The sequence below is a fragment of the Mus musculus genome, chromosome 17 (genome assembly GCF_000001635.26).
Source record: "Mus musculus strain C57BL/6J chromosome 17, GRCm38.p6 C57BL/6J".
NCBI lineage: Eukaryota > Metazoa > Chordata > Mammalia > Rodentia > Muridae > Mus > Mus musculus.
Window position 1 is genome coordinate 80657416 of NC_000083.6, and position 21893 is coordinate 80679308.

The window sequence follows — 21893 nt, forward strand, 5'->3', positions numbered from 1 at the left end:
ATAAAACTAGCCAGCACAACAGGGAAACTTAGTAATTTATACAAATAATATACATTTATATTTTTAATTATAATTTTTATAACTAAATAGTAGTTATACAAATAATAATATACATTTATATTTTTTAGTTAGTAATAGTTACAGGCATCTAATTTATAAAGAAAAAGCTTGCTGAATTTGGATTATGTGCTATGAGACATCTGGGATGAAAATGTCTTGGCAAATCAAGAAAGGATTTGTAAGAAGACAACATTTAAATTGGGTCTTGTCGTTCAAATAGGAATTCACCAGGGAAAGACAGAGATGGGCCTCGGCAAAAGAATGAAACTGGAAAGAAGACACCATATTTGAGAGACTGGCTAATAAAACACATGCTGCCTGAAGAGACAATTACCACAGATGGAGCTAGAATAGGCTGGGGTCACACTGTAAAGCAATTCTTGGGTATGGGCCCCTCAGTACTTGGATAATTTTTAGTTTATCAACATCTCTTTGAAAATTAAAACCAAGCACTATTCTGATGCTACATGAACAGTGCATTATAAAGCAAAGCTGTCGGTGTGAATAGGGAGTCAAATATGGTGGTGTGTGGGGCAGCAGACCCTGCCACCAGGCAAAACTGGTAAAGCTGTACCAAAAGCTCAGAACCCCAATAAAACTCATAATTAAGAACGGCAAGAGTCTGAACTAGCTCCCAGTCAGGTTTCTATCCTGGAGCTTGTGACCACAACACCCCACTAGGAGGACCATGACAATCAGTCATGTAGAGACAACATCTCAAGTCCTTCCCCATGCAAATGGGGGTTCCTAACTTCTCAGGCTGAGCCAATGGGAAGATCTACTAGATCCCACCCCACCCCAAAAATGTTTATAAGGTTCTTGTCCACAGGGAATAAAGTGATGAGTTATTTCACCAAAGATCGTCTGAGGGTACCTGTCTTACTGAACTGTAACACTCCAGGGAACAGTTTTCTCTCAGAGTGCATTATGTAAGCACCTGGCCACCTGTCACCAACTCTGGGGGTAGGGTCATTCTAGCCATGCCCAAGCAAGCCCCACGAGATCTTTTATTCCCTAGGCTGGGCTAAGGAGTTTCTGGCTCGCTATGCACCAGTAAACATACCAGCAGGGGTGGGTGGGTTAGGCAGACCTAAGCATTGGCTTGGTTATGTACGATAGACCATGTGGCATACAGCAACCTCATGAGCTGCCAGGATGGAAACATCAGATAGGCTGATAGTAAGAAAGTAAAGCCCCAAAGAGATCAGAAACCACTTAAGACTGACAGTTTACCCTTGTGCCTTATGAATGAAATGGGTAGACTAGCACCATGGCTAATGTATATATTCCTTCTGTTGTTTCTGATACAGTACATATCAATAAATATATATACCCACAGAAATATCAACTGCTGCTCAGTAGCCATGTTTTAAGAGCATAGTTGACTATGCTCTTATTCAAAATGCAGAAGGCAACTGGCTCAATGGTTAAAAGCGCTTGTTCCTAATTGAGAGCATAGGTTCAATTCCCAGCACCCATGTATCAGGTCACAACTGTCTATAATTCCAGCCCCAGGGGATCTATGACCTCTGAGGGCATTGGACACCTATGTGGTACACATACATACATACATACAGGCAAAACACTCAAGCATGTTAAATAATAAAATAAGATTTAAAAATTAAAAAAAGTGAGAGGAGCACTTCCAACTAGAAGTCACTACACTAACATGTTTTAAATTCTCCATGGAACCCAACACCTATCTGCGTCAATGAAACACCATATTCCATTTCCTTTATTAATGCAGGTACGTTGAACAAGTATGTGAAGACCAGAGGACAAACATGGGTGCAAGCCTTGGGGATAAGGTCAACGTCTTTTGAGACAGGGTCTCTCATTGACCTTGAGCTTCCAATTAGACTAGAAAGCCCCAGCGATTCTCCTGCCTCTGAATCCTTATCGCTGAAATTATAAGTTAGCTAACAGGCCTGGTATTTTTTGTCCGTCTCAAGGGCTGGAGTCATTGTGATTGCAAGCCAACTGCGTTATCCTGCCATTCCTGGAGTTCCAGATATATTCTGATTATCAATTCTTTGTTGGATCAATATCTAACAAAGATGTCTCTATCTGCAGGCTGATCTTCACTTATATTATAACTTACAGTCATTTAAATCACTTTAAATTATTCCAAGAACTCAATGTAAACTTTAAAATGTGAAGTCATTACCTTTTCTTTTGTAAGAATAAAAACATCCCAACGAGAAGGGCTGATTTGGCTTTGCTTTCCACAAAGGCCAGGTTGGCTGCCACTTTTAAGTGCTCACTGATGACACAATCAATAATTTATTCATGACGTTTGCTGAGGAAAAAGCTGACATTTGATTTGACTGTAGTTTTTAGAAGTCGTCTTTCTCCCTTTTGTAAGTTAATCATTGATTATCTCTCATCTTCAATGTCCCCTCTATTTGAGAAAGGACATCTACGGACAGTGGATGACAATCACGTCTGCCCAATGTTCAGGGTGAGCTTACGTAAATCTAAAGCTTAGATTCACTGAAGGCGTCGAGCTGCCTTGTAACCACCTACTCACCTGTCATATGCTGCAGCTCCATTGCAGTAATGCTTTTCCTGCCCTATCCAGTATGAAAACAATTCTCCACAGCAGAGAAATGAACTGGAGACCAGTTGTCTGCTGTCTTTCCAATTCACTGCCACTGTCTTCCACTTAAAAGACCACATTCTCTGTTTCATCTTACTTAAATACAGTGTTAATTTACTTTATGCAGTGACTTTCTAGTTTATACAGGCAAAGAAAAAATATGGACCATATATGCTGATACTACTTAAAGATGCTAAAAATGCTTAACATTTATAACACTCCATTTGGTTAAAATCCATTATTATAAAAATAAATAAAGCTTGAATAGTCAGAATGTCTTAGAAAAATGACTCCATCTGCTCGCAAATGTCTCCATTGTGATGATAACTCTCAGTGCAGCAGGTCACCGCTGAACCATCTGTTCAACAGGACTGGGGCTGAGCCAATGGGCCCATTTGACTCAGGTCAACAAATTATATGGGTCTTTGTGGCTAGGCATCTAAATTAAAATAAAAGTAACCACAAGATCAATGTTAAATGATCCAGTATTGATGTCCTGCCTCAATAAATGTTTAGAAGCCTTCTCTTATTTTGTAAAATTTCCTTACTCAAAAATAAATAAATAAATATAAAAAAAATAAAAGTAAATGTGTGCCACTATTTTAATCTCCAGGCTGATGTTTATAAGAATTTATAGGGAAACAATGTTCTAACAACTGTTACATTGATCTCAAAGTCTTATTCCTAAAACATATTTTTTCATCTTCCCACATCCCACAGATTTAACAACAATAAGCTTTGTGTGGTTTATACATTGTTCACAAACACAGGAAAACAAAAGTGTGGTCCTGCTGCTGGAAGAGCACACTCAGCTGCGTCCCCCTGGGAGAGGCCTCGGTCCAGCAATCCCTGCACCACTGCATCCACAAAGTGATTCAACTTCATCCTAAGTCACCAGTGTGCAACTACAAAGGTCAACGAGCACTAGATATTTTCATATGGGCTAATTCACTCAGGCAAATTTGAAATCCTGATTCATTTTTAAATAGATGCTCAAAAGCATAAGGGCAGGTGTCCCACCCAGCGTGCTCTCCCTAGGGACTAGAAAGCGATCCGTTTACTCTAGCATCCCTCAGTACAGCCTCGAGTTCTCCAAAGTCCCAATGCCCTTGCAATCTGAACACACAAGCAGAAAACCGATGAGACCCAAATGAAGTGGAAGGCGTGCCAAGGCATCAGTCTGACGCTCGGGGCCTGATCTCACTGATACCGTGCGGCTGTGTTCACACTGGGGACAGGCGAGGGAAGGATCTACACAAAGAACTCTATTGCCTTCTCCACTCTTCGGTATCTAGTAAGTTTCAAAATCAAAGGTACGCTTCAAAGGTAACTGTAGACTAACAGTGACAACTTTAGTCTTTTTCTGTCTAAAAAAATGTTAGAAGGACCTGGGAGTTAAATTATCCTTGGCTCTAATGGGGTTAAAGGATAAGTCTTTGGTGTTTTTTTTAAAGAGAAACACAAATATTCAGAAAATATGCATTAAACATGCAGCATGCTATTAGTTAATCTAAGTCACCAGAGGAAAGCTTAGCCTGTGTGGACCTTGTTGGACTTCACACCAATGCTTCATCTTGTTGAGAACATCGAGTACTCAGCACTATGGGAACTCAGTCAGGACCTCCTCATGAAGTGAGTGTAGACAGCCTGCTATAAAGTGGGTTCTAGACCTTAAATATTCACTACGCATCTACTAAGAAGACTGGTGGGCTGCTCCTGATCCCTCGGGGCAGGTCGTTAAAGCACACCTCACTTCTGCACCTGTTTGTCAAATACTGTTATAATGCACAGTAATAGCAACACCAAAAGAACCCGTGACAATATTAGGGAGCGGGGGGGTGCATCAAACCCCAAACCCCTTCCCTTGACCTTTATAAAATGAGCTGGCTGCATTTGGAGTTCTGGAGCTGGGTAGTAAGTACTGTGGGCCAAAGAGGCCTCAGTGAGGGAACAGGCAGAGCCAGGCTTACATCCTGCCAGGAACAAGCAACTGAGCCTCAAGAAGAAAGGATTCTATTACGTCCTGATTTCTCATCTCTGAAAGAGTGGGCTGCATGACAAGATCTCTCTGTCCTTTCCAGCTTGAACACAATACAAACCTAATTCTTAGGATTCCATGGCTCCTCTTTGGTCCAAGTCCATACTTAATCAGGAATAAAGACTACAGAAAGGAAGGAAGGGCTGTTGCTTTTTTACTCTTCTGTGTGCTTTCAGGTCGTCCTTTCGTCGTCATTAGCAATGCCAGTGGTGGAACTGTCACCTGTCTAAAGCAGCATCCTCACGTTACATCCCCACAGCACTAAAGGAACACAGTTCTATTTTTTAAAATGACCCTAACTTTATTTAAAATTTGGTCCAGGGTGGGGCAGAATTCACTATAATCTTTACATTTGGATAGGAATAAAACAGAAGCAAACTTGGTGCTAGACCTTTCCAAGCACCTTGTTTGTAAGCTGGACATAACATGTACTAAGGCTCGATGCTCAAGGGGTTGAAATGATCACCGAGGCACTGATATGGTCTGAGGACAGTGCTGGCAGCGGCGTTAACATTCAGTGAATGTCACACTTTCCATGCCACCTGTTCTTATCGGTACCCATTCCACAGGTGTTGTCACCTCCATGTAACTGAGGAGGAAATGGGGACACTAAGTGACTAAAAAATCTGCCATAACTCACATGTTAACTACTGATGGAAGCCAGGATTCTGACCTTTCCACTCAACATACGATAGTTTTACCACATGAAGGGTATCGAATAAGTAGCTTTGGCTTCGTATGTTGTACACTGCTTGACAAACAGGATTTAAGACCCATGTCCCAGGGAAGCACAACTGCTCTCCTTACAAGACCAGCCTGCCCTAGGAAGCAACAGGCAAAAGAGGCGTTTTGGAGTGGCGCTTTTTCCTGTATCTGGAATCAATCACTGAGTACCATAAACTTAACGGATTTTAGGAGACGGCTTCTCAAGCCCACAGTAACTGCCCTGCTGAGCCCACCAGATGGACAGGTGCTGAGACAGACTTCCTGGGCTGCTACTGAGCCACTCCCTGTTAAAAGTACCATCACTCTGACTAAAGTTAAGAATGCATGCAGGACTGAGCACTGACCCACTCCTGTTCCTTTCCCATCGCCATCTAACCTACCCTGCTTCTCACAACTACAGTGAGGAGAAGGGCTGGTCTGGTTTGTTACATAAACTGAGGATTCAGGGACAGAACTCCAGGCTCCTCTCTCTCTTCTGCTCAGCAGTGCTCTGCATGTGGGTCATGTGAGAACAGAGCCTGTAACAGGTGTGGGTCATGTGAGAACAGAGCCTGTAACAGGTACTCTGGCCTCCCCCAGTAACATCGGAAAACACTCTCTGCTCTTCCTGGTAGAGGACTTTAAGAAGCAATGAGGTCATGGTGTCACAGAAGTGAGAGGAGCCAGGCAGGTCTGGGGGATCTTCCACAGCACAGAACCTGGCCTGCTCTTGCCAAGACAGCACAGGAGCTAAGAACATAGCCAGAGGCTCACTTTGGAACCTGGAAAAGCCTGTCATGGAAATAATTATAGTTCCTAGTCTTTTGAACAAAATGAATCAAAAGAAAGAGGCCAGAAGTACAAAACACTAAAAACAAATAAACAAAACATTAAGAAAAAATTCTCGGGGAAGAGATGCTCCTGACTGAATTCTTTTAAGCCTAAGAGAAAGGGGCAGCAGCTGGTGTATGTAGAGGCAGCTTCCTCAATGAAACCACACCCAGAATTCCCAAGTCACATGCTGATGACACTGTTACAGAATTACCATAATAGGTCACGTGTGAAAGATTCTGTCTTCTAAGCAAGAATCAGGAATCACTGCATGGCGCGAGTCAATTTTATTGTTAGGTGCTGGAACCACTACTGTTTTTCAAAAGGGAAATGAACAGTGTACCTGAGATAGCTTCCAAAATAAGCAACAATGTTTGGGTGTTTGCAGTCTTTCATCATAATGATTTCTTGCTGTACAACCGCAAAGTCTTCTCCTAGGACACAAAGCAAGCATGTTGGATAGTCAATAGGTAAAATGCTCATTTACTTTAAAACACGTGAAAGTAATTATACTTACAATTAACTATGGCACAGCTAATGAACTTTATATCCAGCACAACCAATGCCTTAATGGTATTACTTCTAACAACCATTTCAGCCCCGGCTTGAGGAGCCCTGTACCTTGGTGAGAAAGAAGTACAGATGCGACTCCTGGGCCCTGAGTCTGTTCTCACAAAGTACTTAGCGCTGTGCTAATGTCCTGCTCAGTAAAATAACCTCACAGGGATGAATGGGTTACTACCTTCAAAATGGCGGGCAGGGTAATTTCCATACGAACACTTCCTGCTAATACAGCACACCTTAGGGCATTGTTATAGGAAATATGTATTACAAAAATGGTCTTCACTAGGAATACCCATTGCTTCCCCCTGTTACTAAACAACATTTGGCTGGTTGTGGTGGCACACACCTGTGTATAGCTGGAAAGGAAGAGGCAAGAGAATCATTAAAATAGAAATTCACCATAAAGACGTGATCCTTTTTAAAGTTAGAGAAAGACCATTGGCCAGCAAGTGTGTGAGCTCTGCAGCACTGGAAGGCCCACACAGCGTGAGTTAAGGTGAGTCCTGTACGTAAGCATCTCCACTTGGCCTTTCCCAACGGTGTCAGGCTAGGAAAGACATTCCATCTACACCCGGCCAGGCTATTGGTCAGTCATCTGCCCTACCCTCTGCTTGGCCAAATTCTTCAAAATAAAACCTGGCAACCTTAGGGTGCCATCACAGGGTGGGATGTTCAAAGAGTAACTTGTCAGGGAGACACAGAAGTGCAGCGAGGGGCTGTGAACCAGAGACACAGTAGAAAGGAACAAAGGGGAGTGAGTGCTCACCACGAAGCCAAAGCAACTCAATTTGTAGTATTACAACCACAGACAGCTCAATTAGCGACTGTTCAGATCTGAAGCATGGAGTTGTCAGAGTAAGAAGTCCTGACTTTTCTGGCTGTGGCGTCTTCCTATTGTAAATGCAGCTGAGACCTGAAGTAGCCTAGTCAGGAACCATGCCAACCCCCGACTCAACCGCACCCCACCAGAGTCCTAATTACAATGGAAGAAGTAGTGGGGAAGACAGAGTTCTCAAGACCTTAATTTAGCTTGTGTGCAAAACCTCAAGTCCCTGGAAGGAGGAGAGGGAAGTCTCAAAACTACACATGACTGAGTCTCCTTAAGTTCCTTTCACACTCTATGGGACCCCAAGAGGACACTGAATAACAGTCATAACTATGGGACTGGAACCGAGTTCCATGGATACGTGACATACTTTGCAGGGTCTGTCCACTGCTTTTTTACCTGTCCTCGACTATTACTGACTGCGGTCAAACGGAAGAGCTATACACGGTCAAGGCTGAGCTAGTCAGCAGAGCTGAAGCTCTCTTTCCGGGGTAGCCTAAGAGTCATTAGTGGTCATCACAGAAGAATATTGACCTGTGCAGGGATGGTACTTATGGAATAACCGAAGACAAGTGAGCCTTGCCTCCTCTGCTACGATGCACATATACCTGTGCAAGACCAGGCCTCCCGGGTCATAGAGCCTCCTCAGCAAGGCCTTCTCTTCACTACTAACTATAACAAGCTTCCTGTGCAGTCATCTCCACATACATCACACCTGTTTCCATTTTCACCAGGACACAGCCCTCTAGGACAGGACCAGGCCTAACTCATTTCCATGTCCTCAGCATCTGACCTCTGAGTGCATGCGATTCCTCATATCAGTTGAACACCAGCACCAGGGTTAGGTTTTAGTAACAACTGCCATGGCTTCTATACCGAGCCATTTACTCTTCCTTTTCTATCAGTGGCTTTAAGCTTTCAGCAATGTTTCCTAGGAAGTGCTATTGATCCAACTATAGATTTCCTTTCCTCCAAGTCAATTGTGAGTAACAAGTTAACTCCTACATTTCAAAATCCAAAAAAAGCGTCCATACATTCACTTTCTAGAGGTAACTGGAATGAGTAAATTTAGGTAGGAAGAAAGAAAATACAGATTAATACATTAGTAACCCAAAGGAGTTGAATAGCTGACTCAGAAGACTTTCTTCAAAGTTTGTATGAAAGTCCAAAGATACATGAACAAGGAAAAAATTCCTAATACACTTAACTGTGATACCAAAGAGTACATAGTTAAATCAGATAGCCTTCTAAAATGCTTTTCAATTCTACACTAGTTTTGCATAACATTTTTAGCTATTAATTGAATTTACATTCAGAAGGTGCACCCCTCCCCAAAAACTCTGAGATAAACAGGCAAGTTGACAAGTAGAGTATATATGAATGAATCGAGAATTAGGGGAAAGGGGGCTGGAGAGATGGCTTAGTGGTTAAGAACACTGATTGTTCTTCCGAAGGTCCTGAGTTCAATTCCCAGCAACCACATGGTGCCTCACCATCATGTAATGATATCTCATCTGTAATGAGATCTGACACCCTCTTCTGGTGTGTCTGAAGACAGCTACAATGTACTTATTTATAGTAATAAATAAATCTTTAAAAAGAGAATTAGGAGAAAAAAGTCATATGAGGTTCTCAGAATACAGTATACCTGAAGTAGTCAATAAATGTTAACTATAGTTAATATATGAAAATTCAGTGATAGTCCCTGGGGATTTTTGTCCCAGAAACTGGTGAATGTTGCATGACAAAGGGGCTTGCAGGTACAATACAAGCAATGACCCTAAGATGGGAGAGCATCCTGACCATCCAGGTGAGTCACACTGGAGACAACAGGACAACTGGAGCAGGTAGCACACCACAGGATCTGGAGGTGGAGCAAGAGTTTGGATGTTGCTCCAGAAGCTGGAAAGGCAAGAAAGCGGATTTGCCTTTAGAAAATCAGGACTGACACACAAACCAACGGGGCAGCTAGGGGGAAAAAACCCACACATCTAATCAAAGGCTCTTTCATAGGGATGCCAACGTTACACAAGAGGGAAACGACAGTCTTTACAGCAAATGGTTCTGAGAGAACTGGATATCCACATGCCAAAAATGAAACAGCACTCTGCATGGATAGAGACAAAAATGACTCAGAAAAGTCTTAAAACTTAAATGCAAGACCAGAAACTATCAAGTTCCTAGGAAAAACAAGGAAAAACACTTGTAACACTGGTCTTAGCAAATGATATCAGGAACAAGACCCAAAACACAAACAACAACAACAACAACCAACAGTGAGACTAGGTCACATTCAACCTCTGTGTGAAGCAAGGACAGAAAGGGCATCCTAGCCTGTGGAGGCAAACACTGGCAGACAATCCAGCTGCTAAGAGGAAAAGATCTGTAGTCTACCTGCCTGGTAAGGGGTTACTGTCTAAAATACAGGAAGCAAACAAACAAATAACTCCATTAAAAAGGAATCAAGAGTGAAGGGGTCATGTAATCTTCATAAGATGTACAGAAGTCAAACATCTTATGTGATCTAAAAATATATAGTTTTCACTTATCATTTTTTAATGTTTGGAATTACAAATAATAAGCTAAAAATATCAAGAAATTGGACCCCTTGGGCGTGGTTGGTAAACATATGAAACTGTACAGCTGCTATGGGGTAAGGGGAGCCCACAAGAGAGATCACTCGGACACAGTTTATAGTCAACTGAAAGCCTTCATTCCAGCTGGGTGGGACTACACTCAGGTATTTGGCTTAGGTGTTTGGTATTAGTCTCTATTTACTTGGTCCCCATTTTACGTGCTATAGCTGGGATGAAAAGGTATCCTGGTAGCTGGGAGCCAAGGATACCATAAGGTCACATCAGACAACAAACCTCACACAAGGTTTATGGCTGCCTGTGCTCCATTTAAGCAGCAGAGAACTAGGCAGAACACAGGGTTATATCAGGCTTCTTTGTAGGGGGTGGGGGTGGGGGTTGGGGTGGGTGGAGCTTTCCAGTGTGGTTTGGGATTAGAGGGATTATGTTGGCCTGATGTTGAGGCCAATTTGGGGATTGGTGGGATTTTTTCCTGTAGGGTGGGACTTGGGTACTCTCATGCCTTGGGGCTGGAAACAGCAGTTAAAGCTATTAGGGAGGTCTAGGGGTTTTGGGACACACACACACACACACACACACACACACACACACACAGAGAGCCATGTGTGCGTCTTGATAGTTTAAAAAGTTTACAGTTCACAAAGTATACAAAGTTTACAAGGGGAGTGCCTGCCCACCACAGGGAATGCTTTCCTCACCAGGGAGTGTGGCCGCTTAAACTGGCATGAATAGCCATCAGTCTTGGCTGACCTCACCTCACTGCCAATACGAGCCTAAGGGTTGATTCTTACTCTGACTGGGCTAACCATGGGACCCTGCATCCCCAACTGCATGGCCAACTACATCACAGAGAATAAACTCAGTTAAGCTACTGGTCCCCGATCCCCGCTAGAACATGACTCATTGCTATAGAACCAATGGGAATGTGACAGGGCAAGACAGTGCAGAGGCTCCTGCACAGAGAATTACCAAACTCTCTAGGAACTGGAGGTCAAGATGCCCCAGCTGAGGTAGCTTCTGCTAAACTGCCTGTGCAGAGCCCCCTCCTGCTAACCACTTATCTTAGCCTCTGCAAACTACCAGCTTCTGCGAAGGCCCTCAGAAGCAGCCGAGCGAGATGCCCGGACACGCTTTTTGGCCTTTTTTTTTTTTTTTTTGAGGACCCGAACACCTGAGTGAAGTCCAAGCTGCCTGGAATAAAGATTTTCAATTGCTATAAATTGTGTCTGAGGTCATCTCCGGTAGGCTCCCTGCAGCACTCTGGAAAACAATTCTAAGGTTTCCCCACATTAGATCCATAGGACACAGCAGTCCTGCTTTTTAGGGAATACTCAGAAGAATGGGGAACATGCGCTGAGCACATGCGCAGCCTCCTCTTCACTGCAGTAGCCTTCACAGTAACTACGAGGTAGCAACCATCCTAATATCAGCTGCCAAATAAATGGCGAGGGAGATGCGACACATACACAACATTACACACACACACACACACACACACACACACACACACACACACACACACACCAAAGTATCATGCAGTCATAAAATAAAAAGGAGACCCTGGCATGTGCCTTGTTAGTGAAAATTCCTGAAAAGAAGCTATGTCTGGATGTGAATGAAAAACTACTGGAAGGAGTCTGTGCGCAGAGACTGATGGACCAAATGGCCATTCAGTACTGTGGAGAGATTGGAATTTTATAGAATTAGAGGATAATTGCCTTATCTTGTCCTAGTTCTGAACATCACTGCCATATTCTATATCAGAACTAACATCCTGTGGTAATAAATACCTTTCAGAATCTACCAACTTAGCAGACCACTAGCTTCTGCCAAAAAGCCAGGAATGTCATCAGATAGACCTATAGAATAGATATGATCTTAGACCTATAGACTAGATAGCATTTTAGACCTATAAAAGAGTAGATAGCCTCTTAAACCTATAGAATAGATAGGATCTTAGACCTATAGAATAGATAGCATCTTCGACCTATAGAATTGCTCCCGATCCTGTTGTATCCTCCTCTTTGGTGTACTCACCAATGCTAAAATATTTTAAACTTGTCTTGATTTATGAATTTCTTTGTTCTATAAAACTGCTTCCATGTTGGAAACTGGGGTAACCTCCATTTGTGTTCCTGAGCCATGGTCACTACAGATGGCTCCAGAATAAACTATCGTCTAATCCTTTTAAGATGAGAACTATGTTTTATGTCAATGGCTCCAACATGACTGGAACTGAAGGCTAATATGCTAAATGCAAAGCTAGTGACACAAAGAAAAGTTCTACATAATTCTAACGTACATATGGAATTTAACATAGACAATCTAATAGAAAACAGAATAGTCACTACTGAAGACTACAGGAGGGGTGGGATGGAGAATGGATGTTCAGAGAGTACAAACTTCAATCATACAAGATCACAAACTCTGTTGTATAATATTCTTCTTATAGCAACAAGCCTATTTTATGCCTAAAGTTGTTAAGAGGGGAGGTATCAGGCTATATACTATACTATGGGAGGGTCCTACAGACTCACAAGTTTAAACATGGACTGTAGAAAACAGACAAGTTTTTTTTTTTTTTTTAGTCCCAAAGTTGTCACATTAAAAATAAAGGGCTGCAGGAGAGATGGCTCTGTGGTTAAGAGCACTGATTGTTTTTCCAGAGGTCCTGAGTTCAATTCCCAGCAACCACATGGTGGCTCACAACCACCTGTAATGGGATCTGATGCCCTCTTCTGGTGTGTCTGAAGACAGTGACAGTGTACTCATATATATATAATAAATAAATCTTTAAAAGAAAATAAGATGCTAATAAGTAATGATCCACTGATCAGAAGTGGAAGAGGAACAAAGTGCAGATAAAATAGAACACCCTGAGTTACTTTACTTCTAAGCATCAGGGGGAAATACCTCATCTGTCCAATACTGTCTGCCTGGAGTTTATAACATGGTCTAAGACAGTAGAGTTGCTAGGCAACAGCACATCCTTTGAATAGTGTTATCATAAATGATGTCTTGACAACTGTACTTATAATGACAATAAACTCAAGGCAGTGCAGGGCAAACAAGTGGTGGCCAGGGATCTACTCAAGTACACAGGTGGCAAGTAGGTCCTTTCCCTAAAGACTTGTCCTTCTATGATGAAACATAAGGACGTGGAATGCTTCACAACCTGTAGAGATAGAGAACTAAATGACAGGGAAGAAATGCTCATAGAATACCACTGTGGAAAAATAAGTAGATGAGGTCTTTCCAGAATCCTATCACTTTTAAGTACTGTACCACAGTTTAATGCGTGCTGCTCTCACAGGAAAATTAAAAAAAAAAAAAAAACCCTAACCCCTCCCCCATTAATGCCCCCACTCATCACTGTCAGTATCTTTCACTGTGTTGGAAAGGGATAAATGTTCTCATTCTATAGGGGAGACTTTCCCCTATAGCTGATAGCTAATTAGTCATGTATCTGTCTGTACTTAATCCTACTTCAGTAATTGGTGCTATAGATGACAAGTAGTTACATGCAATTTTAAAGACTGACTAAGTCACTAAAGAAGGAAGATTCAGAAGGCCTGTAGCAGAAAGAACACCCCTTATCAGGTTCTGAGCGTAAGGCCCAAGTGTACGAGCACTGAGCTCTACGCCGCTCGCCAGCCTCAATGGAAGCAGTTATCTTGACCCATCTTTATATTTGTTCAAACTGGGTCTCAAGAGTTGGCAGTGTTCTAGCCTAAGCAAATCTAAGAGCAAAGACACGGACCTTTAATCTCAACAGAACTGGGCTCACTGATGCACTCACTGCCAACGAGGGAAAGTGGAGGAACCACTGAGACTATCTCAGCAAGTGCGCACAAAACCGTTATTACAGGATAACACTGTTTGGACAAAAGTGGAGCTGAGGTGAAGTCCAAACAAAGCAGTGTTTTGACAAGCTTAGAACAAAGCCACGCACTGGGCTGCAACCAAAGGTAAGGTCCTCTCTTTTGGACTATGAAGTTACGATGGACATGGCTGTTGTGCCATCAGTCATAAAGCACATGGTGCTTTTAAGTTTCATTTCAATCTGCATGTGTTCTATGGTTTGTTCCTGGTGTCTGTGGAGGCCAAGGCGGTTAGCCATCGTCCCTTTGCAACTACAACTGTAGATGACGATGAGCAACTAAGTGGGATCTGGTAAGTGAACCCCAGTCCTCTGTAACAACTGCGGACCCCAGAGAATGTTAAAGAGCCCCAGTCGTGGACCTGGACTTCTAGGATTCAAAACCCTAACTCTTCATTACTCGGCCAAAGTACTTCAGTAACTTCTGTAACAATAAGAAATAGCGATAACAACATAACAATTAAATGAGTCAATGCATGTACCTCACTTAGTACAGTGGCTGGCACAAATTAAGTTTAAATAAATGTTACAAATGCCATGGCTTACACTAACTCATCTCTGTCTTCCATGCTCATCTCTATACCTTCCTCACTAACTTGATTATTTAGCAAGTATTTACTGAGTGCCTAGGAGACGCTGGGGACCCTGTGAAAACCAAGGTCACCCTCATAGTAATGACAGTCTACTGAAACCTGCGGCACCACTCTCTTCTTATTTTTTTATTTTTATTTTTTTTTAAATAAGTATCTTTCTTTGTCCTTTTTAAAAAAGATTTCTTTTTGTTATTTATATGAGTACACTACAGTCTTCAGACACACCAGTAGAGGGCATCGGATCCCATTACAGATGGTTGGTTGTGAATCACCATGTGGTTGCTGGGATTTGAACTCAGGGCCTCTGGAAAGCAGTCAGTGCTCTTAACCACTGAGCCACCATCTCTCCAGCCCATAAAGAAATAGACATACATTAATTTTCTTTTTTTTAAGGTTTATTTATTATTATATGTACTTATATTATTATAAGTACACTGTAGCTGTCTTCAAAAAGAAGACAAAAGAAGGCATCAGATCTCATTATGGAGGATGGTTGTGAGCCACCATGTGGTTGTTGGGATTTGAACTCAGGACCTTTGGAAGAACAGTCAGTGCTCTTCCCCGCTGAGCCACCTCTCCAGCCCCATGCTCTTCTTTTTAATGTGAAAGGGTTTTAATGCTAAGAATATGGACTTATTATGCTCCTCAATGACCTGCGACAAGACAGTGCATGCTTTTGTTATCGAAAACTCCAATACTAACCAGAAAGGGTATTAATCCAACACTCAGTATTTGTAGCATTTTTAAAATTCTTGGCATTTATAGTTGGCATAATATATTCATATGTCTTGCTTTCATATTCTTCTGATCCACACATGTGTGCAACAAAACAGCTGCTATCAAACAAATAACGGCTAAGGGCTGATCTTTGCAATTCAGTACTTTCAGCCCTAAAACCAGGAAAATCTTAAGCAAAGCCAATGAAACTGTCACCAATTTACAGCAGACGGTGTTATTGAAACAATTCACTACATACAGGGAAAAATGAAGGTCAACCAAACTCTCCAACTTCTTAGGAACTAACCATACAAACCTCAAAACTCCATTCTACAACCCAGCCACGTGCTCAAGGCCAGACTGCAGGCCCAGCGCAGTGCTTGGCACTTTTTTGTTTGTTTGTTTTGTTTTGTTTTGTTTTGTTTTGTTTTGTTTTGTTTTGTTTTTCGAGACAGGGTTTCTCTGTGTAGCCCTGGCTGTCCTGGAACTCACTCTGTAGACCAGGCTGGCCTTGAACTCAGAAATCCGCCTGCCTCTGCCTCCTGAGTGCTGGGATTAAAGGTGTGTGCCACCACGCCCGGCTAGTGCTTGTCACTTATCACTCAGAGAGAAAGCACCTTTCTCTCTGACCATTGTGTGTGCGCCTGTGTGTGTGTGTGTGCTCATTGGAGGTGGGAAGAGTATTAGCATAGACATACATAAATGTACACACACACAGCACAACACAATGACATTTAGAGCTAAGTTCTCCACACTTGTATGTGAGGAACAGCTACATACTAATCTTATGTATTTATTTCCACATCTGATTTTCTACTGGCCACATATCAGTGTCAGATAGTGTACATACATTCATAGAAATTCATACAGATATCCATATATACAGCCATGTATGTGGGGGGGAAGAGAGAAACAAACAAAAAAACCCCAATTCCCATTCTCCATACTGTTTCACATGTTCATTTCTGTCACTGGATCCAACACATACTGCAGGTCTCATTCTGGGCTGGTAACTACATCTTATGGGTTCAAAAAGAAACAGCCCCACTTTGACCAGAACTCACTTCTTCAGTTACCCCAACCTAGATGCATAAGCATCATACTCTCTTCCCTTCTAGCTATGGGTGTGCACCCTAGAAGAATCCACCATAATTTACAAGTCCCTCTAGCGAATGGTCTTGCCTGCTCCTTTTCAGAGGAGGCCTTGAGAGAAGACTTTACTGCCCCTCATTTCCCCTCATCCTCCCACACAGCTCCTCCCACCCACTGAACCTCCCTGAACAGATGTTCAGCCTGCAGTGCATTGCGATGCACATACCTCTTAGCAGTACTCACTGTGATGCACACACCTCCCACAGTTCTCACTGTGATGCACACACCTCCCACAGTTCTCACTGTGATGCACACACCTCCCACAGTTCTCACTGTGATGCACACACCTCCCACAGTTCTCACTGTGATGCACACACCTCCCACAGTTCTCACTGTGATGCACACACCTCCCACAGTTCTCACTATGGTGCACACACCTCTTAGCAGTACTCACTGTGATGCACACACCTCCCACAGTTCTCACTGATGCACACACCTCCCACAGTTCTCACTGTGATGCACACACCTCCCACAGTTCTCACTGTGATGCACACACCTCCCACAGTTCTCACTGTGATGCACACACCTCCCACAGTTCTCACTGTGATGCACACACCTCCCACAGTTCTCACTGTGATGCACACACCTCCCACAGTACTCACTGTGATGCACACACCTCCCACAGTTCTCACTGTGATGCACACACCTCCCACAGTTCTCACTGTGATGCACACACCTCCCACAGTTCTCACTGTGATGCACACACCTCCCACAGTTCTCACTGTGATGCACACACCTCCCACAGTTCTCACTGTGATGCACACACCTCCCACAGTTCTCACTGTGATGCACACACCTCCCACAGTTCTCACTGTGATGCACACACCTCCCACAGTTCTCACTGTGATGCACACACCTCTTAGCATCATGCCAGTTTTCATCCCCACATGCCTCCAAGACTTTTTCTAGGGTCTGACAGAATATTTCCACGTTGTATAGTAGCTGGATGACTTTGGTGCTCATGCTCAAGCTTTCCTTGCTGAGTTCTCCTTCTCTAGAAGACCTCTAACATTAGAATTTAACCTTGGGGTCCAACGCCAGCCCTTTCTCCTCTATCATTATCTTCTTCCTGGGTAACATTATCATTCATATCTTGCTTTAAGAACTAGTTATATCCTAAGGATCTTGAAACTGTACCACTAGCCTGATTTCTGGAACTGCAGATGCATGGCCACTGTTTAGTCAACACAGGCATGCTCAGACATGCAAAACATACAGTGTCAATCCCAGTTATTGGCTCTACAGTCCGGTTCCCCAGGCAGACTGCCCTCTAAAAGATAAATAGGGTCCTCTTTATCACAGTCCTTGGGACATCTATGATCCAGTCCTAATTTGGAAGCTCATTTCATTCCAATGGGAATTGGTTCACACTGATGGAGTCATGGCAGCTGTCTCTACTCTTCATTTTGGTGCCTGCTCTTACTTCAGAGCACTAGCCTTGCTTGCAGTCGACTACCCGGCATAGTCTTCCCCAAGATTATCCTGTGACTGTTACCATTCAAATCTCAAGCCAGTGTCATCAGCTTTGAGCAGTCTCCTGACACTGTGATACTGGCTGAAGTAGTCCTCAGTCACTTTCAACCGTGACATCTCACTTTGGCTCATGAAACGAGCTTACGTATTTATACATTCCATAGTTTGTGTCAGTGTTAATCAAATCTAAGCTTCTCGAGGGTCAGGCTCATTTGCCTCAGCTATTATGTCTGGCATTGGCTAGACAATGAACAAATACTAATCAAATGACTGACAGCAATAATTTTTCACAGAATACAAAGCCAAAAGATAGAATAAATAGCCAACCACTAGCCCCAAAGGAATGGTAATTACCAATAGGAGAACAATTTTAGCTCAGTAATAAATATACTATGATTTTCACAAAGGCCTAAGAAAAAGAAATCTTGGGCTTGGAGTGGTAAGAACACTGACTGCTCTTCCAGAAGTCCTGCGTTCAACTCCCAGGAACCAAATGGTGGCTCACAACCATCTATAATGGTATCTGATGCCCTCTTCTGGTATGTCTGAAGACAGCTACAGTGTACATAAACAAACAAACAAACAAACAACTTTTTTAAAAAAGGAAAAAGAAATCCTAAAAACATTAAGGTCAACCTTTCTGACTATGATATCCCTAATATACATGTTCCTAGTAAGACTGCCATCAGTCAGTTCTAAAACTGATGACAAAACAGAGTGTGTCTTGTAGCCAGGTGTGGTGTGCAGGCCTTTAATGCCAGCATTCAGGTGCCACAAGCAGGCAGAGCTCTATGAGTTCCAGGCCAGCCTGCTCTACATATCGAGACCTTGTCTCAGACAAGAAAACAAACACACCCTCCCTCAAACAAAACAACAAAAACAATAAACCCCACAAAAACAAACAAGCAGACAGAATCCCTAGTGGCTCGTTAAGGACTAGCAAGCCAGCTCTGTGTTACCACTGAGCCCTGCTGCTCTCTAGGGACTCAGGGGCTGATGTGCTGCTACCAACCATTTGTAACTCCAATCTCAGGCAGTCCCAAGACATAGATGTGGATAAAAAAAGAAAAAGAAAGAAGAGATAGCAGTTTAGAAATAGGAACAGAAAAATACTCATGATACATTATCATATCCATAAAAATATACATGTTTGGTATCTGTGATAGGCAAGACCACTTCAAGCCTGAGAACACAGTTAGCAATGGAGCCAGGCTGAGGACCAGTGACAGAATTCTTACTTAGCAATGAACAAGGCCCGTGGCCTGATTCCCAGAACTGCAGTAAAAATTAACATAGATGTACAGGGAAAATACCAGAAATCGCCGTCTTTTCTCACAGAACTTATTCCTGCTACTGAGTGTGATGTTGCCTTTCCCCCTACCCAGCCTGATGCTTGCAGTAGAGAGATTGCTCACAGTACTGACCACCCTTGTGAGCCACTTCTGCAAGACCACTACAGAGATCTCATTACATGCATCATGCTAACATCTGACCTGTAGAGAGAATACCCATGTATTGTATGGATGTCTAACCTGTCAATTAAAAAGCCCATGGCCTACAGGGAAGGGTAGACTAGAAGGTGGGACACCCGGGAGGCAGGCAGAAAGACTTCCGGGATAGAGGCAGGCGGGAGGCGGTACTGGGACAGATGTGAAGACACAGAAGCATAGCACCCGAGCTGAGGACGGGTAACCAGCTGTGCGGCACAATGTGGATTAATACAGACAGACGGGTTATCTTAAATTATTAGCTAGTCAGGGGAAAGGCCTAGCTATGTATATGGCCTAGGCATTTGTGGATATATTTTGAGTCTGAGTTGCTATCCAGGGAACTTGGGGCTGGGAGGAAAACAGCACATTACGCTGATCTACAGTACGGTCTTGCCTACCTTTGACCTTTGACCAGGACTCACAATCTGCTTAGTGCACTGTAAACATAATCACGTGTATGTATGAGTATGTCTATGTAAATATCAAAAAAATCTAGAGAAAATAAAGTTGACAATGGATTTACAAGTCAGAATGATGAATAGCTTTAATTTCTACCTCTGCTTTAATTCTATTTTCCTACTTTCATTACAAAAAAATGGGTTTTGCAATTTAAGTCCAAAAAAGGACAGACTTATAGTTAAGCAAAAAACAAAACACTTGAGAAAAGGAAATTAGAAGTCACAGTGAGACACTTTCAACTAACCTCACATGTAAACAATGTTGCCAAAGTATCTCAAGTTTTCACTTAGCTTTAGTTTCAAAATGGTTACCAGCTATTAAAAAAGAAGAAAAAAGGAAATAACTAAATCAAAGTACAAATTCTTAAAGTCTATAACACATTGCATTTGACTGTTGCAGAGTTAAATTTTATTTTTATAAAGGAGATCGACCACCAGAATTCTGAAAAGGCGTGGGTACTACACCACCCAAGAAGACAGACCCTTTCCCACACCAAGCAAAGCCTGATTCTTCAGTTTTCACAGCTAAGAATTCCCAACATGGTATTTAACACAGAGGGGCAAATCAGCACAGTGCATCCTGATGACAAATTATAGGACAGAATATCTAGCTTATTAAAAAAAAAACTGCAGAAAAAAAAGACAAAAAGAGACACAGATATAAATGACAGTTAAGACATATCAACTATTTCCAATATGGGGACTTTATTAGTAAGAAACTTATTAATATTGTTAGTTGTCTCTTGGTTATATATTGAGCACTTTAAAGAAATTTCATATGTGATATACACATGCCTGTGTGTAACCAAGTGCAAGCCCATGCATATATACAGAGGCCAGAGGAGGACATTGCCTTTTCTGATTTTTACTCTTGGCCTTATTCCCTTGAGACAGGGTCTCTCAGTGGACAAGGCTGTGAAGAGCAGGCAGCCCCAGGGACCCTCCCATCTCTGCACTCCACAGCAGCGGGTCACAGGCCAGGGTCACAGGCCAGGGTCACGGTGACTCCAGAACAGGGGTACTATGACTACTGACGCTCGTGTGCAAGCTGTGGGGCTAGAAATGACAGCGTGACTGCCCAGTCACTGTGGCAAATCTACAGGCACTTTTAAAGAAAGAACTACAGCAGACACAATGGCACAAGTCTTTAACTCCAGCACCTTGGAGGTAGAGGCAGGCGGATATCTGAGTTCAAGGGTGGCCTGGTCTACACAGTGAGTTCCAGGACAGCCAGGGCTACATAGTGAGACCCTATCTCCAAAACAAACACAAACAAACCAACCACAGTAACAAAAACCCACAGAACTCAATGTTTTCCAGAGTGGCAGCACTGTCTCACACTCCCACCAGTAGTAGACACAAGGGTTTTGTCACTTTTCACTTTTTATTCCCTTTATACACTGACATATTTTTAGAGATGATTTGATGCTTCAGATCTGATTCAACACAAACTGGTGTGGTGTGGTGTGGTGTGGTGTGGTGTGTGTGTGTGTGTGTGTGTGTGTGTGTGTGTGTGTGTGCTTGGAGGGTAACCAGGAATGGACAAAACAAGGCTGGTCACACTTTGGGAACTTCAGCACAGTGGCAATAGCAACCTTTTCCTTACAGTCCGTACTCAGTGCAGAATGCCAGGCTCTACTGAAGTACTTTACTTTAGACATGCCCTGCTTAACTCCCATAACAGATCTGAAAATGAAGCGACTATTACTATCTCCTTTAGAGATGAGAAACAGAAATCCTTAAACCATAGGGAATGGGACCAAGTCCTGCCCAGTAGGGAAAGAGCTGCTTTCAGAGTCTGTGATTTCAACTGCCCAGCCAAACTCAGAGAGAAGTACACATTCCCCAAGACAGGAACAACGACAGGGGAGTAGTAGAAAGGAACGGCTTCCTTGTCTTTCTGTAACTGCGCA

General features: G+C 42.8%; 1 protein-coding gene across 9 annotated transcripts in view; it reads right to left on the reverse strand.

Annotated features, from left to right (window-relative positions):
* The window catches only part of Map4k3 (mitogen-activated protein kinase kinase kinase kinase 3), a 148294-nt gene that overhangs the window by 76903 nt on the left and 49498 nt on the right, over nt 1-21893 (reverse strand). For 8 of the 9 annotated variants that reach the window (NM_001360278.1, NM_001290345.1, XM_006524198.3 and 5 more), the window contains exon 3: nt 6577-6667. The exons of the other annotated variant lie outside the window; for it this stretch is intronic. In NM_001360278.1, the coding sequence (NP_001347207.1) occupies nt 6577-6667 (91 nt within the window). The remainder of the gene's footprint in view (nt 1-6576; nt 6668-21893) is intronic. 9 annotated transcript variants of the gene reach the window in all.